The 18,426-nt window shown below is 43.2% G+C and overlaps 1 protein-coding gene across 1 annotated transcript in view; it reads right to left on the bottom strand.

Moving 5' to 3' along the window:
- The window catches only part of SAV1 (salvador family WW domain containing protein 1), a 21,912-nt gene extending 4,696 nt beyond the window's left edge, over nucleotides 1–17,216 (bottom strand). The window contains exons 1-4 of the mRNA XM_072427762.1: nucleotides 16,965–17,216; nucleotides 12,004–12,435; nucleotides 9,093–9,363; nucleotides 5,485–5,640 (exon numbers count right to left, since the gene is read on the bottom strand). Of these exons, the coding sequence (XP_072283863.1) occupies nucleotides 5,485–5,640; nucleotides 9,093–9,363; nucleotides 12,004–12,435; nucleotides 16,965–17,058 (953 nt within the window). The 5' untranslated portion in view covers nucleotides 17,059–17,216. The remainder of the gene's footprint in view (nucleotides 1–5,484; nucleotides 5,641–9,092; nucleotides 9,364–12,003; nucleotides 12,436–16,964) is intronic.
- Between the last annotated feature and the right edge of the window lie 1,210 nt (nucleotides 17,217–18,426).

Here is an 18,426-nt window from a genome sequence, read left to right as displayed (position 1 = left end):
TATATATATATATATATATATATATATATATAAAAATATTGTGCTCCTTTTCTCCTGGTGTGTTTACCATTTCCTCACGTCTGCACTCGCTACGTGGTAGCATCTCCCTGCTGCAGTAACATAAGGAATGAATAGGGCAGCAGTGAGCAGTACTCGAGTGGCTGGAAAGAAACTAGCCACAGGGAGCCATGCGGGATTGTTCAATTCACACGCAGAAATGACCCGACCCTTATTGTTCAACTTAATCCTGCATTTAAAGAACCTAAATCCAGTGGAGTCCTAATATCACTTTCCATAGACAATGCTGTCACTGTTGCCCTGAAATCCTAACCCTACCTGTGGCGTATCAGCTTAAACTACAGAGCATTTTTCGGTTATGTCCTGTAGGGAAGCTATGGCACATGGAAGAAGACCTTCAGGATTTAATTGCAGAAGAAGCATTGTGCTGTCTACAAAAGAGAAGTTAGCAGCTACAGATGCACTTTGGTGACTTTAAATTCCAGGCTAAGCTTGAACCGGTGCAAGAACTTCTTAGGCATTACTTCATCTTGTTGGATCATCTCTGGCTAAAAGAATATACTACAAATCTCCTACGAGATGCTGAAAACCAACTGCCATACTTATGACACTCAAAAAGGAAAAGGAATATTTGTTTTGCATGAGCTAATCTTTGGACAGCAAGAAGAAGAACTTGTCTCCAGATGTTTCCAAAATACTCAGGTGACTCAGAAGAAAATAAATTCTATTAGGGTGGAATTATGAAACCACAGAGAACAGAAATAACTGTCCCTGCTAACTGGAAGTAATTGAACAGGGCTGGTGCAATGCTGTCACACAAAAACCACATAAAATGACATTCGGATTCCAAATGAATTTGCCAACAAGTTAAAGTTTCTGTCCAGGGCCTAAAGCATGGGCACTCCCAGATCAGGATGCTGTATACACCCAAATGAGGTATCACGTAAAGCAAAACATCATGTTCTACCCAGAATGTCAACGTTCTGAAGAGGGCATTAACAAAGGACTCCACCAAAGTATTATATACTGGCTGCAGAATATAAGCCCCATTACCAACTTCCAGGAATCTAATGGACCTTTCAACAACTTTACAGGTCTGCAAGAATAAATTCTTTTATTCTCATAATAAACAACAGTTTAGTTTTTTTTATTAAGCTGGTATCATTAAAATATGAGCTCGGAAAGAAGCAGATCCTTAGCGTCCTTTCCTTTAGTGACCAAACTGAACGATAACTTTGCGATGATGGGGGAAAGGCTACACAGAGACCAAGTTTTAAATAAAGAAATGGGACAAAGATGGCACCATCTTTCAGGAGAGAAAAGTAAATATTAGGAACTCTCCCCCACCTCTTTTACTGGCTTGTTTTCAAAGCTGAGCATCCCCACCATACACAGCCCTGGGTAGTAAAGTATCCAATGGATTAGAGCACCACACATGTTTATAAGACATGAGCACAGTACAAAAGGGCAGAATGGTCCCTTGCTTTAGGCTGATGTCCACTAATCCAGCGGTCGCCAACCTTTTTGGTTTCACAGACCACTAAAATTACTGGCTCCTGACGGCCCATGCGCGGGAAGCCAGTTGTCAATCAAAGGAACCTCCCCCATAGTGATGTCATATTGCCATAACCCCACCCACTCTGCCATCGCAAATCTGAGCCTGCGATGGGAGAGTGGGCAGGTTGTGCCGTGAAACACAGCCCGCCCACTTCCTTGAGCCAGGGATTTACATAGGGGGCGTGGTCTGCAGCTCTGGCCGATGCGTCCCCCCTGGAGTGGTCTTTCTCCTGACCCCACTCGGGGGTGCACTGGCCAGAGCTGTGGACCACCAGTGGTCTGCAGACCACTGGTTGGTGACCGCTGCACTAAGCAACAGGAAGCAGTGACGTGACGGGCTAAGCAATGGTGAAAATAATGCATTCCTATTTTTAAACCTTATTCAGTAGAATATCATGAAAGATGCAAAATAAAGCAATCAAGCAGAGATCAGATCCATGTAGGAAAAGTACATAAAAAGGTCAATTTCAGAGAAAAAGCCAACGATCAGTGGATCAAAAGATTTAGGTAGTTTAAAAATGGATTTGGCAAGCAGCCTATAGTCATTTTAGATACAGCAATAACAGTAGCTTAAAATACGCATGTACTGCCCTTTGTAGCTGCAAAAACTGTGGAGCAATTCCTCCTTAAAAATGATATAGCAGAAACACTGAAGATATTTTTAGGTTGTTCTCTCGGCAGCTCTGCTTGCCCCTGCCAGACCTCTACATGAAAAAATATATTGATGGCAGACATCATATTGAAGGTAAAGTGGATCTAAAGCATGAAGGATTTAAATGACTTGAATGTTTCTGCTGTAAACTTTGAGGGTCTAAATCTCAACACCACTTGTATATTTAGGGAATAGTAATGGCTAGTTAATATTAATAAACAATATTTTTAGAACGCCAACATATTACGCAGCGCTTTTCATTATAGGGGTTGCAAATGACAGACAGACCCGGACAGCGATACAGGAAGGGAGGAGCGGACCCTGCCCTGGAGAGCTTACAATCTAATCGTTCCACATTCTTATCTGCCTGATCGAACCAGGAATTTGTCAAAAAAGCGGAGCTGCTCATTCCGGGATACCCACGGATCCCGGCTTCCCCTGCACTTTGCGGAAAATTATTGAACAAAAGAGTTACATCTGGCCAGTCCAGCCAATCAAGATGGCTGAAAGGTTGTGTGCACTTGTATAGAGATATGTAACTATTACTCTACATCTTCAGTTCCTTTTGAAAGGTCTTCCCAATATAATCCAATGCCTATTTATTTTCTTTCAATGCAAGCCGCATTTTACCTGCTTTGGTATGAAGCAGCAAAATCCTGCAATGAGCTAATCAACTCCACTGATCCCCTTTAAAATAAAGTGAGGCGAAAATACCAAAGCTCTGTTACGAGCCCCAATGAATTTGTAAACTAACTGTTGAGCGTGTTTTATATAGAGCTGTGTTAATGAAAGAGGTTTTTCTGATAAAGCTCATAATTTTATGTCTGGTGCTTGCCGACAGTGCTGAGGTCACAGAAAACAATCCGTGGCTATATTAGACAAGGAGTGGAAAAAAGCCAAAAAGTTGACGTCTTCTTGGTATTTCCATTCCTACCCCTGACCACTATGAGATATTTATCTACTCTGCAGCAATGGACTGAAAACTCTAAGAACAGATTAAAATGACCATATGAAATCTTGTATTGCAGAATGAGAAAAGCTCATCTCTGACTATGAATGTAAAAAGAAAAGATCAGCAACAGCAAGTTAATTTGTAATGGTTTTCCATCAAGGACGTCTCACTGAAGTTAGTGCACTTCTCCCTGGGGTAGTTCAAACGGTCAATGAATATGCGGTAACTTTTAAAAGGAGGCTCATAATGAGAAAGTTGGTCTTTCCAACCTGTGATTGGACAGTTAGGGGAAGCTGCACAGTGATGATCTAAGCTCTCCATCACTCTGCTTTCTTCTTCTGTCAGCACATGAACCTTTTGGCTTCTATTGTTATTATTAATATTAAAAATCAGGATTTATATAGCACCAACATATTATGCAGTGCTGTAGAGAAAAGGCTTATTTTGCTGGATCCTCCTCTTACATGCAAGCTCGGCTGTACAAGAGGCTGAAGCCAGGTCTAATGTAGGAAGGTGGATAGAATGAAGAGAGATCTGTGCTGTTATTTTGGGCAGGGTCCTCTCCTTCTCCTTTGTCACTGTCTGTATCTGTCTGCTATTGACACCCTCGATGTAATGTACAGCACACAAAGTAATATGATGGCGCAGTGTGTTAAAATTGCAAAAATAGACAGGACTGACAACACACACTTTGGAAACACAATATACTTCTGGCACGTTATTCTGAAGCAAGTTTAAAGAAATAAAAGGAAGTGTGCGTGTATTCCAGGGATGTACTAAATGTTTTTTTTTTTTTAACATATGCTTCAAGAAAGCAGATTTACTTTAGAATGCCAAGAATTTGATAAATGCTGTATCAGCTCCCCAACAACAAACAGAGGCTGATGAGTCATCAGCTGGCCAGAGGTCCTGGATGAAGAACTGATGGGAGGTTTTGTTTTTCCAAAAAATATTTAAAACAAAAGGGCTGAGCAGGACGCAAAGTTTGCTGTACATAAAATAGCATTCCGGACACTTTTGTGGGGGGATATCAGGGGAGTGTTAGAAACCACTCAAAGTCATTGATTTTTTTAAACATCTGCTAGTCGCCAGGGGTTTTTTTTCCCCACAGTAAACGGTTCAACCACCTATTGACTGGCCAGACACTGGGAGGAAGTCCAAGTTACCGACTGCCGAGACGTACAGTACGTATAGTGTCCTTTATATACCTGCATCACCTTTAAGTGCTCCGCTCTGCCTCAGTTCTTGCCAAACAGTGCAAGAGCTGACTCATCCAATAGGAATGTGTGGAAGGTAGGAGGTGGCAGCCAAGCTTTAAAGCTGAACTCCAGCCTTCCTGTCAGTCTTGCTTTCCTGCACTGAAAATGTTTATAAAGATTTCACTGCATGCTTTAAACTTCTCACAATGTGCATTAGAAGCTGAAGCAAGCGAGATAAAGCCTGCCTTTGCCTGGCTGGAGGACATCCAACATCATCTAACGCTTTCCTCCGCAGCTGACTGCCCCCAGCGCAACCCATTCATTTCCAAGGATTTCAGTCCTTGCAATCATGAAGTTGTTCCCTAGGAGAGTCTGCATGCAAATACAGCCTGCCCACTCACTGCTTGTGTTAAGTTTGAGGGTATTCCAGCAGGGTGCTGTGGTATACATATCCAAGAACAGGTATGTACAGCCAACACCTTCCACCAGCCATGACCTGCTTCCACTGCATAGAGAAGCAAAAAAATCCAACAATAACATTAATGGCTCTGAAATTAAAAGTATGTAATGAAAGCAGAAAGGTTTTATTAACTTGGTATTGGTGAGCTTGTTATAAGGAGCTTTTACCAGAAATGCAAAATATTTGTCCAACCCAAAAAAAAGGCTGCACAGCATTTGGAAAGTGAGACTAAAGATCCCAATCAGAAGTTTTTTTTTATTTGAATAAGGCTACGTACACTCGTGCAATTATCGGACGAGAATCTGGCGTGTGTACAGCTCTCGTCGTCCATACGACTGTACTGGCGGATCTATGGACGATGGACGACGAATGATCTCAAAGGAAGTGAAGGGGGAGAAAAAAAAAAAGGTTACTTCATTTTGTTACCTGCATGGTTTAATAAATATGCCAGTATATCCTCTGGATAGACATCCTCCTGCATGATTCTCTATAACCTCATAGGAATAGGAAGGCATGCTTGGCCAATCTCAGAACAGAGTAAAAAGATATTTTCATATCTGGATCACAACTACCATTCTGACCATCTTGTCAGACCTGGGAGTACTTTAGGCTATATAATGCAAGAAGAACGAAAAGGTACACTTACTTGACGGGTGCCCTGGCGTACACTTGGAGCCAGTCTGGGATCTCAGCTGTATGGTATGGATTGGCAGGCACTAGGAGCGGCTGGCTTCTATCCACTTGACGAGGCTGATAAGTGACTGGAGGAGGGAGGGGGGGAGGCTGGTCATAGCGGGGAACACTGCAAAGCAAAACACAAGAATGGAATGAGGCAAAGGTACAGTAAGCAAGACCCTGACAAACTTACCCAACTCTGCTGCATAAAATACAATTCCCTTATTAAGAAACTGCTAAATCCTAAATGAATGACACTTCACCGCCCTAGGCTTTTTTTTTTTTTTTTCCGGCATTTTTAAGTTTAAACATAGGATCCCCGGCATCACTGAGAATCAGAGGAGGGGCTCTTCATTGAACAAGGCTCAGATTAGAAATGTTCAAGACAATCATTATTCATATCTGGGTCAGGTCTAGGGTATTCAGGGTGGGAGCAAATTATTATTATGTACATAGCATTATGTAGTGCATCACGGCCCCCTTAATTCTCGATCGCCTAGGCGATAAAGAATGAATGGGAGCTCAGAACCTCCGAGGATACCTATGTCATGCATCCCGGAATGCTCTTGGCAGCTAATTCTTCACATGTCTGAGCATCTCAGGCATGTGCAGAAGGAGCCCTTTCATCAAAAGGTATTGTTTTTTCCCTCAATCTACGTCACTTGCACAGTGCGAGATCCGGTAACGTAGGAAGAAGAATGCAGAAGAAGATGATGGCGCCTGGTGCTTCCCCTGCTGAACATGGATACTGGGATGATGCCGATCCCAATGGAAACCTCCAGACGAATAGACTGATCTGCAGGATTGAAGGGAAGTGTGATTTTTTTTTTGTTTTGGGTAGTTTTGGGTTTACTTCTGCTTTAGTTAATAATTTCCATGTAACTTTTCAAATAAAATACCTGGTTTATTTGCTTTGTGCATCTCAGTGCTGCAACTTCCTGCAATCCCTACCCATCCACATGCATCCAGCTCATGGCATTTTTTGCAAGGTTGTTTTCCTGATGGTGATAACATTGGAATATGCCCGTGTTCAGCTATGGGTGTACGTGTGATGGGGCAACAATGCAGAAAAAAAGTTGGGAAGCAGCTCAGCAATTTTGACAGCTGAAGCGCACTGACAGGCAGGTAAGAATATCTATTGCAGAGGAAACATTGCCTGTCTCTTTCTGCAATAAATCCCTGCATGTTCACAATTTTTTTGTTCCCCAGGTGGACCCCATCACAGCCCAGGCCTTTACGGTTCAGTGTGGTCACCCCTACTGTTTGGACATACTACCACAGGGAAATACATCAGAGAGCGCCGGAATATAATTGCTATGCAGACTACACACAACTGTATCTTTCTTCCATTTGGGACTACAGGACTTTTCTACTGTTCAAAGGAACGTCAAAGGAGGATAAATGCCAGCTGGCTGGGGCTGTGTGGAAATGATTTGAAGAAATGAAAACTACAGCCAGGCAACACTGATGTCTCATGTAAAATATCTGAAGTAATCTATGTTGGAATTTTCTACTGTATGTTTAAATACTTATTTATAGATTTTTTTTTAGCACTGACATATTATGCAGCCCTGTACAAAGTCTATATTCATGTCACGAACCGTCCCTCACAGGAGCTCACAATCTAATGTCCCTATCATAGTCATATCATAAACAGGCTAAGGACTGGTCTGGGAAGCCAATTAACCTAACTGCATGATTTGTGGAAGGAAACCCACGCAAACAAGGGAGGACAAACAAACTCCTAGCAGATATCCTTACAATCTCAGCCCCAACACTATGTAAACATCCGAATATTCTCGCCCTATAGGAACGGTTGTGCTTGTCTTGCAAAAGAATCAGACATGTGTACAGTTGTCGCCCGACATTGTCCATGGATCAAGAGAGGCTCTCTGGTTTTAGAGACAGCATTGTGATGAAAAGAGGGATTTGGACTTTTCAGACTCAAAACAGAACTACTAAAACCAGAACTCTGCATCATATATATTATTTACAACATTTGCAATATTACACCAGTTATGTTTTATCTGATTCCATCCGTATCTGTTTTAAATAAATTATTGTCAATCCTGCAAGTGGATCCACTAGTTTGACAACTCTGATGGTTCTGCAGAAAGGAAAAAACAGCACAGCAGCATTATCGCCCTGTAGACAAGGTACACTTAGAAGGACATGTAGTCCTAAATTTAGTAGCAAACAAATTAAAGACTAACTCCCTTTTAGACAGTTACTGACATTTTTTACCCACTTCATAGGTGTTATAAAATATGTCCTAACTGAAACTGATATTCTTGCTGGACAGTTTGGTCTGTGGAAATGAATCCACCTAGTGCAAAACCTCTTCTTCATAAACACAAAACAGATATTTGGGAGACTCACAAAAACAAAGGTTACTGTGCTAATACTATTAAAAGTCCACATCATATATGCAATGATTTTATTTTCCATAGAGTTCTAATTTAAAGTAGATACAAACATTTATTTAAAGCAGCGTTTCTCAACCAGGGTTCCTCCAGAGGTTGCTGGGGGTTCCTTGAGCAATGAGCAGTTTGTACCTCTCTGTACCTCTTTGTACCTCTCTTAAGTGACACCAATGATCTATCTGGCTATCTATAAGGGAGACATTCTTCCCAATGGTCAGCAATGTAGGACACAATCTTAACAATGACCACCACATTAATGTACTGTGAGCTGTGGATATAATTATAGAAGGGGTTCCCCGAACACCTGAAAGTTATTCCAAGGGTTCCTACATGTGATAAAGGTCAAGAAACATCGATTTAAAGGTTTCCATTTTATAAGGCGTTATAAGGGTGTTTTAGGTACCTCAGGTAGTGCAATACGGATTGCCACAACACCTGTTAGTCACTTTATGCTGACCCCTTGGTTTGCAAGAAAATCGTGTGCAGTAAAACAAGGATTCATGTACTGAATAAATCATTACAGGCATTAAAGAGAGTCTATAATGAGAGAGGATATAAGCTGCCATTGCTAAACAATGATAGTGCCTAGATGTAAATCTGATCTTTTGGTGTCAGTAGTGTCAGTCATGCATCTGAAACAACCATGCAGGTAATGAAGTTGCATTCTCATTCTGGGTCAGTGAATGAGGAGGTATTTAGGGCCGAGGATCAGAACACCAACCAGGCAAGCAAAAGCAGCTTTCATGATCCCCTTTAACCTCCATACAACTTTCAAAATGAAATGCTTTTACTATAGTGGTTCTCCAGGTCTGAGCAACAAACATACTAGACAAAGAGGTCTGGCATAGATAAGTTTGTAGTCTAGGCTTAGGCTAGGTAGACACGCAAGATGATTCTCTTGGACAAGAATCTATATCGGATAAGAATCAGCGCTTGTCTGACGTTGCTGGCGTCCTGGTGGATCGGGGAACGACAAGCGACTGTAATGCAAGTGAAGGGGAGAGGGCGCAGCGGGGTGCCACTCCTTCGTTCTCCCCTTTGCATAGAGCTTGTTCAGTCTTTTGTCTATGCAAGATCCTTTCCAATGACAACTATTGAATGTGTGTACGTAGCCTTAGTCTTAATAAAGCCAAAAAACATGAAAAAAACAATTTACCTGGGGGCACACGGATGCTTGTACTGGGCTCGCTTATTTATATGATCCACATAGTAAACGCCAAACTCTGCCGACTCCACGCGTTCCCAGCCAGGAGGCAATCCCTCCCGTTCCAACGGATGGCTCCAATGTGTAGTGTTTGTGTTATGATCGATGTAGTACTTCCGCCCTCTTATTGTCCAGTCCACCGACCAGCCAGCAGGTAAAGGCATGTCTTCCGAACTGTGATTGGTTAGGTTTCCTAAGGAGGTGGCAGCAACCCTTCCGATGCCTGTACGAGGACCCAGAAAAAAAGTCACAAATCTTTATTTTTATGCAATAATCATTATCTGATATAAGATGAAAAGAAAGAAGAGGTTTTGCACTAGGTTCTACCAGATCGAGTCCAGCTTCAAGAATGCAGGACTATGGAGATATACAAACTCCCAAGTTCATTCACCTCATCAGCAGCCCCCTCCCACAAGAATCTGACTCTTGAAAGGATCACTTCATAGCACATAGGATGAGCACATCATTGTTGTTTTTGGTGCAGAATCATAACTGGAAAGGTTAGAAGCCCTTAAGGTTGACATGCAATATCAATTACACCTTTATCCGCTTGGTATACATACATCTTTGTCCGAAAGGAGCATTTTCTAATGAATAATAGGACTCAATCAATGTTTGCTAAAGCTGAACTCCAGGTAAACAGATAAATACATATATAGGTGGCGTTTCACTGGCTACAAGATTTTTGTCAATCCATTTCTGAAACTATATTTCACTTCAGTATTATATACAGGTCTTCACACTACCCCAGACTGCATAGTGAAAGGAGAAGCTGGAGACCAATAAGCTCGCCTCTCTGTCACTTTGCTTTGTATATCCCATGAGCACTAGTGTGGCTTCTTAGGCTACATACAGACGTCAGGTGATTGCCCGATAATCGTCTCAGAGATGATATCGGATGAAAATCTGGTGTGTGTACATTGCTTGTCGTCAGTCGTTCCAACGACCGTCCTGGAGGGTACACAAAGGATCATAATAAAAGTGAAAGGGGCAGAGCACAGCGAGGTGCAGCTCCGTCACTCTCCCCATCTCCTCTCCATAGAGCAGAACGGTGCTCATTCATGCATCCTTCAGTATTTTGCCCTTGGAAAGGATCGTTAAAGATCCTTTCCAACGACAATTATTGCACGTGAGTACCCGGCCTTACTCAGATTGAGCTCTGCTGTACATGGGTTTGGAAAAAGCAGATTCTACACTGCTTGCTCGATAACTTTATCAAATTACTTTAGTATGCAGAGCACAAAAGAAGGAGCACTTGTCGTGCATAAAACATGGCATTACTAAATTCCCCTTGTGTCCTAATGCCTAGGCAAGTATCACATGGTCTATGGGAACTGAAAATCATGTATTGCATATGCACAAGGACTCTTAGCATAGCTCCATACTGGTATTTCACAACACACTTCCATGATCTTAGGTGTTCTTGAAGAAGGCTTGCAATCTACAAAATTCCTTATAGGGCCGACAATGCCGCAAAGGATTTTACTGCAGCAGAAAAGCTATGTCCTCAACCCAAGGAGGAAGCCGAGAGAACAATGTGCTGATCAACAGGAGATTTTCTGTACTTGCAGCTTTCTTAAGAGACAAAAACCATGTGGAAACAGGCTAATATTGGTTTTCTTTGTACAGACCTGTGCTTTCAAAACAGCTTGAATGTTTACTATATTGTTGAGGAGCAGTAACGTAATTTTCTGTGTAGGATATAATGATAATCTTCAGGTCTTGGCACGGGGTCACCTAGGCATCCTTAAATTAGGCTCCTGCATGTAAATGTACCCTAAAGACAATGATTATGTACTGGGGGCACAGAAAGAAGAATGGTGGACACACTGGAGTGACTTGTTGCATTTATCATCTACTTAATTGTAGGCTTGAGAGAATAATGTCCTTTTTTTGGTGGTAGTAGCAACTTGTCTAGTGGCCTTTATTTTTGATTTTATGATATTGTCAATTTGATTTTATGATCTGTGTATAATATTGTGAATTTAACATTTGGAAATAAAAAAAAATATGATTCTTTTAGCTTATATTGTTGTAAGTACCTAAAAAAAAAAATCACGCTTTGGATCTCCCTTGGTGATGTCTTTGTCCCAGGGGTAATGAGGTAGGTTCTTTTCTCTATGTTTTATTTGGGGATGCGGTACTTATTTGCTTATTAATGAAAGGGGTTCTCAAATAGTTAAATTGCAGATGGAAAGTAGTTATAGGAATGTCCAGGTACCTCGTCTGCAGGCTCTATATGTAGAACAAAGCAACTTTAGTTACCATAAATCCATTCCACGTGTAAATGGATTTTTTTTTTAACCTAATAATGTTGAGAATGTTTGCCCTTCCCCCTCTTTTCTTTAAATTAAAAATGCAACATACATCAAAGGCAAATGTAATTGCTAACTGGATATAGACAGACTTCGAATTCAGAACATTACACTCTACTAGGAGGCAGCTTTCACAGTTCGATGTACAGACTACAGTGTTCTCCCCATCCTCTTTTAGCCAGGCGCACCACCCAGCACTTTTTAGTAACCACCCGGGTGTTTTTGGGTGGTTACTGATAAGTTGGGTAACAATACAGGGGCTGCCACCCGCCCACAAAATCTTCCCACCAAGTTTGAAATATATTCTGGGTTAAACACTGAATTAATTACTTTGGGGAGCGCCTACGATCCTGCTCACAATGGGCTCTGTTTAAAAAAGCAGGCAATCTGATATTCCATGAAACATTCTCTGGTGCAGAATCCTGCTTTATAAATAGATCCCAAAAAAGAAGTGAAAAAACATAGCAATATCAAAATGTGAAAACCAAATTACTCCTTGGTAAGGTTTAATGATTGAATACACAGAAATGAAAACAATGTTCTGTTACCTGCGGGATGTCTGCCTGGTCCGTGTATCATTCTCTGTAAATGATCATTGCTGTGTTCGTAATATCTGTAGTCTTCATGCTGTTTTCTCCTTTGGCCGTCATAAGGGTGCTCTGAGCAGAAATACCTGGCGTTTGCATCTCCATTCTCCATAACCGAATTGGCTTCTGTTAAAAACGACTGAGAGGAGGAGCCATATTCCCTTGGAACGTCACCCAGCCCCCGTACTAAATACGAAGGAGCGGACATCCTGTTACTCTCCCTGCGCATGACCTCCTGCGGGGTTCTTTGAACGGGAGTCCGCAAAAAACTTTGATTCCTGGAGACCACCCCATCGCCTGCAGGGGGGTATTGAGAGGGGGCGGGATCGGCTGCACAGATGTCAGACCGACGCGGGATGGTTGGACCATGGCGGATGAAGGAGGGCATCAAATCTTTGAAAAAATAAAAATAACATTAGAGATGTAATATGCCAAAGTTTATAAATCACATAAAACCAACAGAAAAAAGCAAAGAACCAGCGGCCTTTATGGAACAAGAAGAGTTTGTGTTACCTATAGAAACCAAAATTTGTATTTATTCCTCTGAAGCAGAAATAGTTTATAAATTCCCTTGTTTTGGTGGTGTCCCCTACGCACCATCAAGTTTCTTTTTACAAACCAAAAACATGCTGGGGGAGGGGGGGGGTATCCTCTTTTTTTTCCCCTATTTACAGCCAGGTGGATAGTGAACAGTGCTGAGTGGTGCACCCAGCTAAAAGGGACCGGGGAGAACAGTGAAGCGGATTACTGGACGGCGCAGGACCCAAATGAGCTCTGGAGGCATCTTACAGAAGTATAGGCCAGTATTTTTTTTTTTTTAAAGCGTACCTAAACTCATCATTTAAAAAAGGGTGCAGCACCTCCCCTAGGCTATCAAGACTGAATTGGAGCGCAGAGCCTCATGGTAGGCTCTGGTTGCTCCTTCTGCGCATGTCCTGATCTTCTTCACGATCCTTTTCATCGACAGCGCCGTTCTGCTCTATGGAGAGGGGAAGGGGGAGTATAACAGGGTGGCACCCCTCGGTGCTCTCTCCCCTTCACTTTTATTAAGATCGCTCCTTGTCCATGGATCCGCCAGGGCGGTCATCCAATATCAGCCAGATTCTCCTCCAATATCAGCCCTGAGGCGATTATGGGACGAGAATCATCTGATGTGTGTATGTATCCTAAGACATGCTGGCTGCATTTCCCTTTTTATGTCCTTGCCACCATTTGGTGGTTCTTTCAAACTTTTTGTCCCATCAATCCACCATCTAATAGAGATGAACAAAGACATTGCAGACACGTTTGAAGTCCAGCTTCTATGACAACCATATCTTTACATGATACCATGGAGAAGCCAGTGTGGACATGAAGCGAAAGCAAGTGTGTTATTTGCTGTATTTCCAGGTGAAAATTACAGGGAAAGAAGCATGGGAAAACAAAATCTAAATGCAGTCACCACATCTAAGGACTAGTTAGCTACAATGCACATTCATTATTTGTTTTTGGCTTCATAAAAGCTTTAAAAAGATTGCAAAAACAATGCCAGCACTAAATAAAAGAGAATGTAAAGTGTGTATAAAAAGGAAGGATCCGATTGTTTGATATGTAGAACAAGTTGTCTTTCAGGCCCTAAGTAAAGGTATATGTCAGGATCAAACAAAAGAAATATTATTATAATATTCTTTATCATAATGAACTTTTGTAGCAATATTAAATACAGGAGAATTTGCATGGGTCAAGGCTATGATGATATGTTGTTTTTAATTCTCTGATTTTGTTACCATTCTTCCGGTCACCTATTTATTTTAAATCATCATAGACAAATAAAGGCACAAAGATAATCACTGACAATGGTCAAAGCTCACATGCGACAGTAAAAGTTCCCAAGTTGGTAAAGTAGTAAAGTAAAAGTTTCTTGTTGGGTAGTTCATTCTATCAGCATAGAATAGGCTAAAATGCCAGTTAAATGGACTTCCTGTGTGATTTTACCGAGGCTGAATTTCCCCTGGGGGTGTCTGTGTTATGTTTACTTGTTCCTACACAAAAACAAACCAGAAATTCTACTGTCCAAAACACTGATGACTTTGTCATGGATGCAGCAGCAATGATTCACGTTCATAACAAAAGACTAAAAGGAGGAAAAAAACAAAACCCTATACCATATCACTGGCTTGGTGTTTGCAGACTGTGATTTCTCTCTCTTCATCACCCTGCAAAACACTGATAAGAATTCCAATTCTTAGACCCCAGTCTGGTTCTGCTTTATCCTACAGAGCAACCACCGATAAGCCGGTCCTATTATTAGAGGTGAACAGTCTATTCTACGACTTGAACGTCCATTGTTTCTCCTTTTTCCCTGCAGAGAGTCAACCGGATATGAAGACCTTAAAAATGAGGTTCCTGGTCTGATCCAGAAGATCCAAAATAAAAGGTGCATCTAAAGCAGCCTTTCTCAAAATTTTTGACATGGTGGAACCCTTTAAATAACTTTTAGGTCCCAGGGAACCCCTCCTCTAAATACTATATCACAGCTCACAGTACATTAGTGTGGTGGTCAAGGACCTCCAAGCAATCTCTGAAGGAACCCTGGTTTAGAAACACTGATATAAAGACCAAAATTTGACAGGAAAAGAGAAGTGTTTACTGAAAGTTTACTTTGTCCCATTAGAAATCTCTCCAAACAATAACTTCTTTGGAAGAGGTCACCAACTTCATACCAGACCCCTGACCGGACTACCATGGTGCCCTTAAAGAGTTGGCTCTTCAACATACAGGTAGTACCCGGGTTAAGGACATCCTACATATGAACGCCTCCTAGATATGAACAGGGCTTCCCTGCTCCCTGTGTGCAGAATGGACGCTTGGAGGGGCCGTTTGCATGACTTACAGAAGAACTCACCCCCCATCTTTCTTCTGCAACATATTGTAACTCTTTCATGACCAAGACAAACTCTGCATTTGTTTAATTTTGCATATCAAAGCACAGCTTGCTCCAAAAGTTAATGAATGTCTAGGTTCCATAATTTTTTTTTTCTTTGTTTGTGGTGAAATAACAGTGAGGATTTTTTACAGTAACTGACACCACGCTGCCTAATAATATGTTGAGACAAACATCTGTCCTAATTGCATTTTTTTAAATAATTGTACCTGTTCCAACTTACATACAAATTCAACTTAGGAACAAACCTACAGTCCCTATGTCGTATGAAACCTGGGGACTACCTGTATTGGAGATTGGTAAACTCACAATACTCAAACTTTAGATGAGAGTACTCCAGTTACACCCGTTTAAAATGACTACATGTCCAGCCGATCTTGCATATATTGTATCACCGTGTAGACTTCTGATCTGGCCATACTTTGAAGGTTCTTCAGTTGGCTCTCCTATCCATGGAGGGACCTGTGTCCTAAAGATCCCTTTAAGAGTCCCATAAATGACTTCCTATACCCGGGAACCCTACTAGATGATTCCATGACTAATAAACAGATTTTCCTGCATACTGAAGACCCTTAGATTAGGGTCTATGAACCACAAGATCTCTTGTCTGGTTCCCAGGTAATCTCTAGGGCTGTGTTAGGAGATTCCTGACATTATCCTTCATCAACAATCAGAGAAATTCCACACAATGCTAATGTTCTCCCACCCAGGATACCCTAGACCTGACCTGAATATAAATATTAATTAACCTAAACAATTCTAATCTGAGGCTTGGTCAATGAAGTTCCCCTGCTCCGATTCTCAGTGATGCCAGGGATCCACTGTTTAAATGATCCCCAAGACTTCGATTTGCCTCAATGCAATGACTTCAAAGGCCCTGATTTGGGTATTAGAAACCTCAGAGACTCTGCTCTGACTTTCAGCAAATTTGTCCTGACTCCCAGTTACCCCACAATGGGAGACATAGATGGTCTGGGAGTCATTGTGGGGTTACTGGGAGGTGCAGAAGATCTGGGAGCCAATGTGGGGTCATGAGGAGGTGCAGAGGATCTAGGAGTCATTGTGGGGTCTTTGGGAGACTTAGATGGTCTGGGAGTCAATGACCCCACAATGACTCCTAGATCCTAGGCACCTCCTCTTGACCCCACATTGGCTCCCAGATCTTCTGCACCTCCCAGTGACCCACAATGCGTCCCAAAATCCCCCCCCCCCAACTCTCCCAATGACCCCTTGCCTTCCAAATAGCCTTCACCTCTCCATGACCGCACTGTGACTCCCAGTGACCCCAAAATGACTACTAGATCCCCTGCGCCTCCCAGTGATCCCACATGGATTTCTGGATGGGCAGCATCCCCAGGTGACCCTACAATGACTACAAGTGACCCCACAATGACTCCAAGATCCCCTGCATCTCTCAGTGGTCCAACAATGGCTTCCAGACCCCCTGCATCTCCCAATGACACCACAATGATTCCTGGATCCCCAGGTGACCCCACAATGGCTCCCAGACCACCTGAGTCTCCCAATAGCCCCAAAATGCCTTCCGGATCCCCTGCAACTCTTCATGACCCAACATTGACTCTCAGATCCCCTGCTCCTCCCAGTGACCCCACAATGACTCCTGGATCCCCAGGTGACCCCACAATGGCTCCCAGTGACCCAACATTGACTCTCAGATCCCCTGCTCCTCCCAGTGACCCCACAATGACTCCTGGATCCCCAGGTGACCCCACAATGGCTCCCAGTGACCCCACATTGACTCCCAGATGCCCTGCTCCTGCCAGTGACCCCTTGTTTTGATCGCTGGTCACCCATGGTGACCCCCAGATTCCTTGTTTTGCATTCCAGTGACTACACAATGCTCTGTTTTGCCCCTGGTGTGACCCTCCTAAACTTGGAAGCCCCCTATAACCCCCACATCCCGGCCCTCAGACCCTATTGTTGTGACTTTCACCCAGCAGAGCCCCCCATCATCTCGCCCCCCGCCCCGGGCACTTACTCCGCAGTAGCGGCGAGGTCTCCTTCTTCACATACTTGCCCTGCACCTCCGAGGGTTTGGAAACTTCTTTCTTGGTCTTCTTCCTGGATAACATCCCCTCCTCCCCGGGCTCCGCTATACGGCGCGTCCCCTCATAGTGTCCTCTCAGCGGCTACAAGGTGACATCCTCCCCCTTCACCACCACCCCATACACCCGCCGCCGGGCTCCCTCTGCCGGTCACACCGGGAAACTGGCTAGTTCTAACAAGCACGCGCTTCCCTTTCACTCCCGGATACGGCGGGAGCGCGCCCCCGCGTCACGTGACTAAAGCGCCACAAACTTTTTTTTTCTCTTTTCAGCATCAACAGGCGCTGACGTCCACGCCACGCCCATTGCCCCGTTGGACAAAAGAGGGCGTGGCGCGAGGCGCGTGTCAAGTTCGAAAGCGTCCTGGTTGCCATGCTGAAGAAGTGGGCGGGGCCATGACTCCCCTGACTGTGTTTACTTTCTCTGTGTGTCACCAGTCTCAAAGTAGTCACATAAACTGGAATTTAAAACAAAAAGTAAAGACAAAACTACCGTGAAGTGTCCACTGATTTTATTTATAAAGTCCTAAAGATTATATACACATGCTAGGCATTTATTAAAAGGATGAGAAAAAATCAACCCTCAATGCACTTTGCACTTTCTCAGCAACTTCCCACCCCACATACATGTACTTTTTAACCAGGACTGAATTGGGCCCCCGTGCTGAACTGATTTGGGGCCCCTGTTGGCTGAGGGTCAGCACACCTCACAGAGACACACACATTTTGTGCCTCTGTCCTTAGCAACCCCCTCAGCACACATATCCTACTTCTAGTAAAGATTTGCTCTTCCATGCCCCCAACTTTCATCAGAACTCTGATGGGTACCTGTGCCCGGCCAAGGTACTGAGTAGCCTTACATTGCCAGGCGTCCCCTGCCGTACCTTGCACAGGTCATGTGACTTGTCGGCAATCCTCCACTGCCTATCCCTGCATGAACAGAGTTGGGCTCTGAGTATTCCAATATGATCCAAAATTATTATAAATACAGCTGCCACAAAATAGTAGAAAACACAAGCTGTGAACGGAGCCTCCAGAGTGTGCATCGCAGTATATATATATAGCAGAGCCCAGAGGGTAATGGAAACAATGGCAGGGCTTTAACCTGACCCTGTTATGGTTACTCAGGAGCTGGAAGGCCATCTGTGCCAGGAGGTTGTCAGGGTAGCTGATGTCAGAGCTCAGGGGACCCCTTATATCTGACTCAGCTCCAACATGTACTCTCTGGCAAGCTCCGGGCCCTGAGTCATGCAGCGAGTGGCCCTAAAGTGACAACAGGCTGCATTAGGATCCTGTGTGTGTAGGGCAGGCCAATCAGGATGGCCAAGGATCAGGATGTGGTGGGAGAAGGTGGCAGCACCCTTTAAAGTGAAAAATAAAGATGGAGGTGGAGGAG

The sequence above is a fragment of the Pyxicephalus adspersus genome, chromosome 12 (assembly GCF_032062135.1).
Source record: "Pyxicephalus adspersus chromosome 12, UCB_Pads_2.0, whole genome shotgun sequence".
NCBI lineage: Eukaryota > Metazoa > Chordata > Amphibia > Anura > Pyxicephalidae > Pyxicephalus > Pyxicephalus adspersus.
The sequence above is the reverse complement of the archived record's forward strand: the minus strand, read 5'-3'. Positions and strand labels throughout refer to the sequence as shown.